The sequence below is a fragment of the Setaria viridis genome, chromosome 9 (assembly GCF_005286985.2).
Source record: "Setaria viridis chromosome 9, Setaria_viridis_v4.0, whole genome shotgun sequence".
NCBI classification, from domain to species: domain Eukaryota; kingdom Viridiplantae; phylum Streptophyta; class Magnoliopsida; order Poales; family Poaceae; genus Setaria; species Setaria viridis.
Window position 1 is genome coordinate 44,898,832 of NC_048271.2, and position 13,105 is coordinate 44,911,936.

At 41.6% G+C, this 13,105-nt stretch overlaps 1 protein-coding gene across 1 annotated transcript; it reads right to left on the minus strand.

Moving 5' to 3' along the window:
- Positions 1–1,345: 1,345 nt before the first annotated feature.
- Positions 1,346–10,531, minus strand: LOC117838627 (ABC transporter B family member 25, mitochondrial). Its single transcript, XM_034718724.2, has 20 exons — positions 10,162–10,531; positions 9,512–9,721; positions 8,646–8,832; positions 8,479–8,540; positions 8,059–8,102; positions 7,313–7,415; positions 7,063–7,170; positions 6,824–6,907; positions 6,673–6,733; positions 6,049–6,194; positions 5,620–5,736; positions 5,427–5,512; positions 4,732–4,820; positions 3,484–3,539; positions 3,307–3,387; positions 2,797–2,862; positions 2,617–2,709; positions 2,456–2,520; positions 2,061–2,196; positions 1,346–1,802 (listed from the first exon to the last, which is right to left on the minus strand). Exons 1-20 carry the CDS (start codon positions 10,432–10,434, stop codon positions 1,659–1,661), a joined length of 2,211 nt encoding a protein of 736 aa, XP_034574615.1. The 5' UTR covers positions 10,435–10,531; the 3' UTR covers positions 1,346–1,658.
- Between the last annotated feature and the right edge of the window lie 2,574 nt (positions 10,532–13,105).

The window sequence follows — 13,105 nt, forward strand, 5'->3', positions numbered from 1 at the left end:
CAAGGGACGGAGAGGCTGTGTTGATGGCAATGCATCTGCATTAAGCTTCCGTGCTCTTATGTTGCAAGACAGAGAAGGTTTCAATTTTACAGCTGGTAGCTCGTGTGTGTGAGTTTTCATCCTCAGATGGAAACTTTTACTGGACAAAAGAGGCAACGGAATGCCATGATATTCTAGGTCTTTTAAGGCCTGCAGTTTTGGAATGACAGATTATAGATAGGAGGAATGCAGCAAAAGCTGTGAGGAGTGATGACCCGGAGCTGAATGTGAGGAGTATCCCAAATATTAACTTTGGATCACAAGACTATTTCGAGCATGGTTGTAAGGGCAAGCCCAACGCAAGCACACAATACTAGTAGCCCCATGAAAAAGTTGTATTCCACATAAGCACTGAAATTTTAAGATCTTCAAGCACCCAATGCAGGCCACTCTTACTTTTTCTACCATGACCCTACTCATCTTGTTTCTCTCCTCCCAAGTTAGCTTTTTCTCGGTGCTTTTCCTCTCTCACAACAGCCACAGCGATTGCTTTTTAATCCCAAGCCACTGCACCTTCTGCAGGGTGCACTGACAGACTGCAAGCGCCCAAACCGTTTGAGCTGGACATTTGTGTCAGGCGGGTAAACTTGAGGCTACCAGCCACGTCGGAGCGTTGGGCCTGCTCTAAGAGCTTTTGTGAGCATTTCTCTTGCACAGAATTGGAATCTTAGGAGAAGATTATTGGATAGGCAAGAGTAGTGACTACACCAAGTAGCATTCCAATGCGTCAGGGTAAGAAACAGTTGGCCTCATGGCCACAGTACATGAACAGCTGTGCACTGAGGTGTTACGGCAGGTTATGGTCTGGTTTAACTCGAATTAAATGGCCCTTAACCATCATGAATCACCACCATTTCACTTGCTAGATACAATGCACAGGTTGCGTGATACTGCGCCGGGGTTCTACGTAGCATAGTTGCCATCTGTAGGTATTCTAATTTGTTGCGATGCTGACTTGCAGCTTTTGCTGGGTGCAAGAGGAATGAACTTGCACACGTTTGCAAATCCAAATAGAGCACAATCTGCTAGAGGGGGGAAAGGAACTGTAACAATGTCTATTTGTATAGGCATGTGGAAGCCAAGCTTGAGAAACTGGAAACATGAACAATACCAGAACAGGAAGGTAACAACGACCAGCCTGGCTGTCGGCGGTATAACAGCCAAAGTTGCTACTAGGGTGTTTGAATTTGACTGCATGACAAGCAAACATTTCCCACAATCCAAACGCCACCTTACGAGAAATTACTTTTTTTTTTGGGCACGCATGTTGTAGTAGCAAGAAACGATATTATAACTGCAACACGTGTACACAGTAACATCATCTATACCAAAATGGTAACTGAGCTGAGACAACTAAATATTTACTAGGCTTATTCCTTGTGATACAGAAATGTTACATTGCCATGAAAAAACTGTAGGGATTGTCTATATAATCCCAAAGGAGAAATGTTAATCGCCCAGGCTATCTTGGAGTGGATCTCTCTCTCCTAAACTGTAAGTTTATGTCCTCGCATATCTAAAATCCTACTCCATTTACAAGGCGCAGATAAGTTGAAACCTGCACCCTCTCAGTTGTGAATCTGTTTCCCCTTGCAAAAAGGAAAGTTATACACCGGCAATCAAACCTGCAGGGTAACTGCTGCAGGGTCAACAGCATCACTGTTGTTCTGTTGGAACCACAATTCTGCGTAACGCCCACCCTTTGAAAGAAGAACGTCATGTGGTCCTTGTTCTACTACCTTCCCATTCTCCAAAACAATTATCTGAAAATTCAAATTTGTAACAGGACTCATCAACATATCAGAGAAAAGATGAAACCAACAACCATTCACCACTCTAGAGTGCACTGGAAGGTTTTGAAATTCAAATATATGGTCTGGAAAACTTGAACAGGACTCATCAAAATATCAGAGAAAAGATGAGACCAACAAGCATTGCACAACTCTACGTGCACTGGGAGGCTGCAAAATAGATGAGTTCGACGAATACTGAGGTTTCTTTGAGAAGTTGCAAAAGCATACCTGATCACACTGCATTGCAGTTGTGAGTCGATGAGCAATAAAGATTGATGTTCGGTCAACAGATAACGACTTCAGAGAATTCAAAATTGAGGCTTCAGTAGTGCTATCAAGAGCACTTGTTGCTTCATCACATAACCTGACATAGTTCAGAAGAAAAAATATCAAGACAAAAGGGCATCGAATAAGCCTATTATTTGTAAAAACGTTTACTATGAGTAATCTGAAATTAGTTTAAATACATTCAGCAGGGCCAACTTTGACATAGCACGCGACTATGTGAGCTCTCACAAAAGCACATAAACAGAGGTCATAACTGAGTGGCTACCTTAAACACATTCCTCAAGTCATTGAGATCCAAATGAAAAAAGGAGTAACGAAAAGCAAGGGGTACTCACAGAATGGAGGGCTCCTTCAAGAATACGCGAGCTATCGACACTCGTTGTTTCTCCCCACCACTTAGCTGCAACAAGAAAACCACAATTTATTAGATATTTTGTCTGTAGAACAACAGCTTACACCATTTCTTCATCTGGCACATTACAATATACTGTCTCACCTTCAATCCTCGTTCTCCTACTACTGTGTCATACTTGTCTGGGAAGTTCATAATTGTATCATGAATAGCAGCACGTCGGGCAGCATCATAGACCTGTATGGAAACAAACTGTAACATTCCAAAACAAAACATATAATCATGCTATATGCACTTCAGAATGTCTTGGAAGAAAATAGGTACCTCCTCATCTTTTGCTGATAAACGTCCATACTGTATATTATGCTTAATCGTGTCGTTAAAAAGTACCTGCATTCATGTTTATAATGTGAGATTGGCTAGTTGGCTGGCCTTGTAACAGTGATAATTAGCATATGTTAACATGAATATACTATAGACACAATTCCCTGAAAATGTGTTAAATAGAAAACCCTCAATATAGCTAGTGATCCACTACGTTGAAGAAAGATGCATAAGGACACCAGAAAATTATTCAGTGACTATTGCATTTCTCTTGTACTAAATAAATCCACAATCCAGAATTCCAGTAATGTAGCTTTACTATTTTTTTCTCTAACTAAATTGGAGTATTGGACTAATTGTTTGAATGTAAAAAAAATAATCAAAAGATGTTCACAAATGATAGTTAGCAGAAGCCAGATTATACAACAGAACTTGAAGAAATGCAAATGCCCACATTCCTCTATAGTTTGAAAACTGCAGCATTGACAAATGTATATCAGAAGGCTTTACCGTGTCCTGAGGTACAACACCAAGATGTTTTCGAAGGCTCTCTAGTGTCACTCCTCGGATATCTTGCCCATCAATTCGTATCTGCCAGCAGAAAAAATCACATGAATAAACCATGAGATGGGCATCGGTTAGATTAACATGAAATTAGAAAGGAGATTGATGCTTCTATATCCTTACAGATCCTGAAGTTGAATCAAAAAATCTGAACAGAAGCCTAAGAATAGTTGATTTCCCTGCATAAGAAAGGTGCAGTTAAGGAACCCCTGAGTGATGCTCATAAAGAACACAAATTCACTAACAGAAGTTCTAAGACCCCACACTAAAGCACAAAACAAGATATTCCCATTATTACACAAAACAATTCACCGCTACCAGTTGTTAATCACTGTCGACAAGATTTATGATAGAAATCTCAAACAGATAAAATATAGAACCATGCCAGTTGATTATTAACTAACAGTAGTTAGGTATCAAAATGGACATTGGTTTCAACATCGTTTTAGAGAAGAAGCTTAGCTATAACTTGCTGAACACTAGCTGGGAGTTGCTAGTTTTGGCAGTGAGCATATAGAGAAGATAGACCAAGCACGAACCAAAAATATGTGCACATCCCCAATGTTAGTAACATGCATCAACTGCTGGAAACCCCCGTGCCCTTCACCATGAACACAAGGGGTGGACGAACCAGTATTAGTCAATGCTTAGTTTATACTGTGTCATGTCCAGCCCATTTGGGCCCATGTGATGGATGAAGCAGCAGCAGACCTCCCTAGGGCTGGCGCACTGTTCACTACATAACTGTTCAGGGTGGGTTTGTTGCATTAGAGATTAGATGAGATCAGATTGAGTTGTTATCATGACATACTGTTTCAGTGCTGATAAAATATATGAAGACATTTATACTGGACAGTTCTGGTAATCCAAAAAGAGGTCCAGTTTGTGGTTGACTTGTGTTTAACATTTGAAGATGTTAAAAAGATGGAAAATACTGTAGTTTAATTGGAAAGTAAAATAATGTTAGCTAATTCTGCGGCCCAACTATTGTATGTCATAATTGTCTTGTAGTTTGACAAACAACATCGCCATTTGCAACTTAGATTAGAAGCAAAATAGTTGATCCGAACACCAAAATTTTGAAGATTTCCATCAAACAAGATTATCATGATCCACCTCAACACCAAGTGAAGTCTAATAAATACTATCTTTTGTGGCCAACTATGAATATTATAACCCAAAATCACATCAACTCAATACCAGAACTCCTGTGCAACAGTAGCAGCAAACTAACGAGTTCATTAAGAAAATAAAAACAGGGTTCTCGGCTCTAGGTATAACGTGAACATATCTTAAGCAATAGAAACCTTCAAATTTTGTTCGGTCACAAAAGCATTAGGTATTTTTTGATAAATAAAAAAGATAGTTTACCACTGCCACTAGTTCCGACAATGGCAATGCTCTGTCCTGCAGGTACAGTGAAGGTGGCACCATCAAGAATCTTCCTTTCTGGTACATACCTGGAAGAAATCAAATCATTCACTGAATCATATATAAATACATCACTATGTCAGTTTACTCTAGTTTACAGCATATACAAAACAGGAAAACACCTTCAATGGGTATCTCAATATTCTATCTAAATTATTATTGCTAGTTATAATACAATACAAGTCTACAACACACATGAAAAATAACTTGTTTCTGGTAAATTAGAAACTAAAGTTTGTAGGTTGTGTGTGCACTAATATGTTCTTGTATTGACATCTGCCTATCTGATAAATGATATTTACTAAGATGACTTATGCAAAGGACTTTGTTAGAAACAAACAGGTGACATTTCACAAGTTTGACCTTTTAAGTGACTACAACAGAGACTATAAACATAGGAATAAAAATATTTAGCTCACCAAATGGTAGTTTGATCGCTATAATATCAGGTGTCAAATAGGTTTCAGCAAGGAAATATTCACTCACAGTAATACTTCCATATTTTTCCAAAAAAAAGTAATGGTTAGAAGAAAATAAGTGCATTGGTGCTAGTTGTTTGAGACTTGCATAGTCTTTTTCAGAAAGAATATAAGCACTTTGCTACGCTCAACAAGTTATTAAAGAACAAAACTTACCCAAAATGAACATTCTCGAATTCAATGCATCCTCCCTTGAACTGCAAAGGTTGTGCATGAGGCTCATCCTTTATTCCAGGTTTTTCCTAAGAAAAATGAAACAACGATTAGGAAGTATCAGAGAGCAATGTTTAAGAATGAAACTAAAACTACAGGCCCTTAGACATTCGACAATTTAACTACCAAACTTTACCTCCAGCAACTGAAACATAGACTTCATGTCAATGAGGCTTTGTCTAGATTCTCGATACACACTCCCAAGGAAGTTTAGAGGCAATGAAAGCTGGAATAGAAGTCCATTAACCATGACCTGCCAAGGATTCACCACATTAATCAAAAGCAACTAGCAAATGACTAGAGATTAGTGTGTTCGAGGAAAAAAAGACTAGAGACAAAATTGGCAACAACTGAAGCCATATAAAATCATGGTTCAATTAAACATTGGTTCTTGTTAAAAACATATTAATATAGCTCGTAATTCATTTTTATTTATCACAATTTCAAATCTTGCAGTCATCCTGTGATACGGATGAGTTACTAACCATACCAAAGTGTGAGACATGAAATGTCAACACTAGATGATATAAGAAACAAACAGACAATGGATGGGATAAATAGTTACCAAATCACCCACAGTAAGAGCACCACTCATTACTCCATATGAGCTCAAAACCATTGCTGTAGATAAAGCCGAGCTAAAGATAACATTTTGACCAAAGTTCAGGTAGGCAAGGCTACTTTGGGTCTTCAATGCAGCATCCTCATAATCTGGCCACGTGGTAATAAAAATAGTTAATAGATCAGATCCCTTAAACAAAATCAACTTATGATGTGTGTCAGTGTTTAAGAACTTTTAAAATAGTCTACAGATCATCTCTTTAACAAAATAGTCAGCTGGGATTCATCAAATCTATGAAACATAACTTAATGTCCTATTTAAGCACTTTTAAAACAAATTCTACATTCTGAACCCTTAGTTTTCATGAAAAAGACCAAGTCAATAATTCAATTATAATCCTTGTTACCTTTGGGGAGCACATTCAACATATCAAGATGCAATTGATTCACATCAATAATTATCCCCTTTGTATCTCCCAAATTCCCAAACTTTTGCAAACTATTTTTTAGGGGACTTCTGTAAAATATTTTAGGGAATGCTGAAATTAATGTTTGAAGGAACATCTGGTTGTGCACATCTACTCTACAATGACATTTCAACCAAGAAGAAAGACGTATATGCACTCACTCCTTAAATATTTGTCGTACTTCGCAACTTCAAATTGTTCGTTGTTGAAGTACTTCACAGTCTGTACACAATCAAAGAAAGATCAATAATTTGTTACAACTAGAATAAAGAAGGTAAAATGGAGAAAACGGAGTAATGGACATGAGGTGACCTCATAATTCAGAAGAGAGTCAACTGCCACTGTACTGGAAGCATTATCAGCTTTATTCATGGCTGTCCTGAACTTAGTCCGCCACTATAATAATATTTAAAAAAACAAAAGGGGACCAGTGACAAACAGAGTAAAACATAATTAGACTTCACATGACGACATCATTTGAAAGATAAATTGAACAGTTGAGACAACAAGGATATCTTGAGAGATCCAATGCTATAGAATTGTGTTTGCACCTGTGTGACAGCCAAAGTGAAAGCTATATAGGTAGCAACTGAAACTGAAGTAATCCAAGCAAAAGTGGAACCAAACTTGTAAGCAAGTATGCTTGACACCATACCAATCTGTAAATGAGAACCAAAATCACAAGGCTGAGGTAACAGAAAAGCCCAAAAAATAAATGCCATATATTTCTGAAGTGAAACAAAATCTCAGGCAATATGCATAACTAATGGACTGTACATTTACACGATAATTTATAAGTACCTCTAGTATTGTGGGCACAACATTGAACACCATCACTGTGAGAATGTAATTTATTGCACGGCTGCCTCGATCAATTATGCGATTTAGAGCACCAGTTTGCCGGCTAGAAACAAAGAAGCAGGTAAGAAGCATAAGAAAAATTTCAAATATTCTCCACCTCGTACATATCAACGCTAAAAAATTTACTCCCTCCGGTCATGATAAAATGACTTTAGGACAGCAAAACTAAACTCGCTCCGGTCATGATAACATGACAATAGGACAGTAAAACTAAACTCCTCTGGTCATGATAACATGACTTTAGGACAGCAAAACTAAACTCCTCCGGTCATGACAACATGACGTTAGGACAGCAAAACTAAACTAAGTTTAGTTCAATTTTGCTGTCCAAACATCATTTTATCATGATTGGAGGGAGGGAGTATATATATAATAAACATTGCTGAATTCTTATGACTTGTTTCCACAGATATCTACCTAGTCCCTTCCTCACTGTGAGTAAATGGGACTATTGTTACGAAAATAGTGCAGTCCACTCACTAGAGATTTTGTCACTTCCAACAAACATTGTCAATTTCATACTAGTAGTCAAGCAGTCAAGTTATCTAATTCTCTGATGTTATCTGCATAACCCTCTACTTACTTTTGAGTTATGATGTTTTTCCAAATATACCACGAGTTAAATAGATGATTTATTCCTTACAGAGACTGAGAAAATTAGTAGAATGACCATTTCCTACAAGTACCTTAGATGATAACGAAGATCAAGCTCATGCAAGTGAGAAAATACCTGCAATACCAAGAGATCACGAATTAAGGCAATCATAATTTTAACATTTAATTATTTGGTCCACATCAATAATAGAAAATAATCAGACGTATATGATGCCTGAGATAGATCAAAGGATGCTGCTTCAATTATGTTTCTAACATTTGGAAGTCTTCAAAACATCTTCATTTTTTCAACATACAAGTATCAGAACAATAACATGCTCATCACTCAACCAACAACTGGAAGTAACAGTAGTTATCCATGAATACGGAAATATATAGGAGAACTCTGCATAGCAAGATACTTTGTTCCAGAAAAGATTCATATTGCGTTGGAACATCTGGGCAGTTACACACTACAGCATGGAAAGAAAACAATAAGTTCCAATATTTACCATTCTGGATACTGAACGGATGGCTCTCAAGGTCACTTTAGAAAATAAAGCATTTCGCAGTTCTGGCAACAAAGAAATGACCATTTTAGGGACGGAAAAGGTAGTCATTTGTGTTCCAAGAGGAGGAACAAAGAAGGGTATCCAGGAATGCTTGAGAAAGTGTTTACCTGTACAGGCCGACACTCCTGATCGTGCAATTCCATAACCAATCAACACAGCTGCTGGGCTTGCAAAGAGAGCCAATAGGGTGGCGTTAGTTTCCGTGAACGATGCCAGTGAGGCTTCAGCACCACCAAGGGCTGCAAGCCAATCGATAGCGAGCTTAAACAAGAAAGGCACTTGAACATTTATAACCTGGTGTTCATATCAAATACAAAAGGTCGGGTAAGAAAGTTGAAAGTTTCATGTAATAACTTCCATATTTTTAGTTCAACCTGTTTTATCTATCCCGATTAAAAGGGCACTGTTCTCCCTCTTATTCCACATCGATGATATGTGGCAATTGTGCCCTTGTTTGACTATGAACCAAGCTGAAGTAAAGGATTCGGTAAAAGGAAAGTTTGAGATGCACATCCAACAAATGAACCGCATCTTATAAATTACCAAAGTTACATCACAATAGGACAAATGCTGAAGTAAGTCTTTTTCATAAAGGAAAAGAAGTTTCAATGTAGCGTGAGTAGTGAAAATGCACCAGGAAAGCAATGGGAATATTGATCTTGAGCCTACAACATGATGGTCAATGCTGACTTTTATTAGAAAAGGCAGCCAAATGGGTAGTTTGCTCATTAATGCCTCTGATAAAAGAAACAAAAGGCTTCCTAAACATGAGCAGTGCAATATCAAACCACATATGCCTTAATGCAGGTTACCGTTTTCAAACAAGTACTCCCTCAGCTTTCAAATATATGTCCACCTAGCCTTTCTTATTCTTCTACAAACATAAGTCCAAACCATAGATTCATTTTATCATCAACCTTAATCTGTGCATAAGTCCACAGACTTACATTTGAATTGGAGGGAGTAGCTTTACCTTTGCACCAACTAATAGGCCTAATGACAACACAAGCCTGAAGCGGAAGTCAGGGCTGTCATTCAACAATAAGTACTTCCCAAGGTTTTTCAGTATCTGAGAATCTGCTATCTGCTCATCGACATCCTTTTTTGAAGCATCTTTCGGGACCTTGTCAACCGGCTTCCCAGCTGTCACAGCATTGGCAGATGTGGAGAATGCATGTACTCTCTGCATATATAGCAAGAATCACAAAATAAGAATTAGAAAAACATTCCTTTTATTTAGAAAGACAACAGAAAAAAAAACCAGCAATTTGCCCCTTAGACCAACCGTGAGAAACTACAAATTGTTTGGATGGAATTAATACCGCGCAAATATAAAATTAGGTGTGATACTCCTTTTTCTCTGCATGAAATTTGCACTTGTTTAGTGCCTTGATGGACTAAACACAAATATATCATCATAAGCACCTCAATACAGATTACTTTATAGAAGCAAAGCTGCTAAGGAAACACTATTACTTTTTCCCTTTGTTTTACTACCAATATTTCACTTGTCACTAGGCCTACTTCAACATATGTATTGTGCCTAGAGAAAATGCTAACACCCACTACTGCCTCTAAACATCCCATAATCCAACCAATCACAAATGTGGAAGTACAGATTACCGTGTCTCGGGTAAGCCGCGCGCCGTGCGGCGGGTAGGTAGAGTCCGGCAGGAAGCTGCCGAGGCGGCCGAAGGGACCCCCATTCCCGGGCGGGACACCACAGTTAGGTCCGAATCCTCCGAGGAAAGGGCTGAAGAGAGGTTTCGGCACGCCCGGCCTGTTGGCTCCGTTCAGCCGCCGGAATCCGGCGGCGGCAGGGGCGGCGGTCTGGGGGTTAAACCGGGAGCCGCGGAGGAGGTTCCCCGCCGCTAGTATGCGGGACGAAGGCCGCATGGCGCTTGCCGGCGGCGGCGGTGGCCGTGATGGGTAGGGTCAGCGGACGAAAGCGTGGAGGCGGAGTTGGACTGCCAGTGGCGAATAGGGTCTTTTCTTCCTCTTTTCTTTTGTTTTCCAAATGGAGCTCAGTTATTCCCATTTAACACTTTTCCTTTTTCTTTTGCGTCATGGTGTTTAAAACAGGACGATTCATTGTACCTAGTCAGATTTGTGATGTGAGTCAGATTTTAGTACCAAATGACCTTACTATACTAGCCTTAAAAAGCTGGCATTCATATGGTATTTGTCCAAATTCGATGGTCCAGTTTACATTGTAGTAGCTCTTGCAAAAAGTGATGAGACTTTGACAAATCAACTCCTTCGACAAAATGCATGTTCGCTTCAGCTTATAAACCGGCTGAAAAGCTGAAATAGCTGATTTGTTGTGAGAGGAAAATACTGTTTGATGGCTGATAAACTGGCTGGATAAGCTGAAGCGAACATACCCATAGTGACCATTCATAGGGACAGATTGAGAGCAAACGAAACAAGCACACTGTTCATTTTTCTTTGACGATAGCAAACAATTGCACCTTTGCCATATTAGGATAGAAATAGCGTGTATCCTAAGCGATGCAATTATGGTTAAATCAAGTAGCATACAGCTTCCTCCGTTCCAAATTTTAGATCATTTTAGTTTTTTTAGTTTCATAAATATTATTATATATCTAGATATAATGTATGTCTAGGTGCATAATAAGATCTATAAATCTAGAAAAGTAGAAAGGACTACGACGAGTTGGCAACGTGTATATAGCTTAGATAAAATGTGCACTACACAACATGTGCATAGCAAAAATTATATTTAGATAATTTGAAACGAAGGAAAGTATTATTTATAGGATTTAACCGTAATGAATGCATTTTTAGGAATTGATCATATCAAACGCCTAGGACATACTCTCTCCGTTCCAGAATATAGCTACGTTTAGACTTTTTTCAAATCAAATATTTTCAACTTTAACGACAAATAGAGAAACAATCAAAGAGACTAATAGTATAAAAATTATGTCAAAAATTATGTCAATAGATTTATCATGAAATCAACTATTATAATATGTAATTTTTTTATTTGAAATAAATTATTTTTAAAGGTATTATTGGTCAAAGTTAAAAAGATTTAATTTTTGAAAAAACTAAACGTAGGACGGAATACAAAGCTCCAAAGCGCACCAGCCAAAAAAAAGTCACAACACAACGGCGTGACACGTTCGAACGAACCGTCGAACTCTGACTGCAACCAATCACGGGCGTACAGGTCCAGTTGCAAGACGTAAGGAATGGAACAGTGCAGAACGAATATTGGTCAGCCAGGACGATTAAAAAAACAGAGAGAAAAGGGTAATTTCAGCCGCTGACGTTCTAAACAAGTAAACATTGCGCTCTGACTTTCACTTGGTCCCGGGCACGGGCAGACGGTTGCGCAGAATTTGAGCCACAGCTTAGGTACTATCTGTGTGGCAGCTACGGTCTGTTCGAGCCATAGACGAAAGTTTCGTGCGGCGTAGCATGCGGCATGTCCAATACCCTTTCGCTCCTCGCCACACAAAACGGCAGCTATCCTATCGAATTCGAACCCAAATACAATAGCACCAAGCCCACTTGAGCAGCAAGCACGATGAATCTTCTACTGCCGGCCGTATCTCACGTTTTGTTTTGTGCGACAACTACTCGCTCGTATCAGCGAACCTTTTTTGGGGGGAGTGACTACCCATCATCCGGGTGATTTAGGGGGTGTTTGGGAGCACTCCACTCCACAAAAAATTGCTCCACTCCACCAACTCTAAAAAACTCGCAGCCAAACGCGTCTAGCTCCAGCAACTCCGGCTCCAAGAAAAAGGTGGAGCAGGGGGTAGATCCACGTTTTTTGTGGAGTACCTCAAGAGGTGCTCCAAAAACTCCATCTACAGACCTCCTCGTGGAGTTGGTGGGTATTTACCCACCATTGCCACTCTTTACACATGGTACCGGTTCGGGAAAGGGAAACAAAAGATGCTCCCGTCGCACTCTCCACCGCGCCGCCCGGCCGGCCGTTGCCGCCCGGCCGGCCGCCGCCGCCGCCCGCCCCGGCCCCGCCCGCCCCGCCGCGCCGCCCGCCCCGACCCCGCCCGCCCCGCCGCCGTCGCGCGCCCGCGCCGCCCCGGCCACCGTCGCGTGCCCGCACCGCCCCGGCCGCTGTCACGCGCCCGTCCCCGGCCGCGGCGGCCGCCCGCCCGGCCGCCGTCGCGCGCCCGTCCCCAGCCGCCGTCGCGCGCCCGTCCCCAGCCGCGGCGGCCGCGCGCCCGCGCCGCCCGCCCGGCCGCGGCGGCCGCGCGCCCGCGCCGGCCGCGGCAGCCGCCCGCCGCGCGCCCGCGCCGCCCGCCCGGCCGCGGCGGCCGCGCGCCCGCGCCGGCCGCGGCGGCCGCCCGCGGCGCGCCCGTCCCCGGCCGCGGCGGCCGCCCGCCGCGCGCCCACGCCGCCCGCCCGGCCGCCGTCGCGCGCCCGTCCCCGGCTGTGGCGGCCGCCCGCGGCGCGCCCGCGCCGCCCGCCCGGCCGCCGTCGCGCGCCCGTCCCCGGCCGCGGCAGCCGCCCGCCGCGCGCCCGGCCGCCGTGTAGATGACTCCGTGCTGCTGCTCTTGCGATGTGCAAA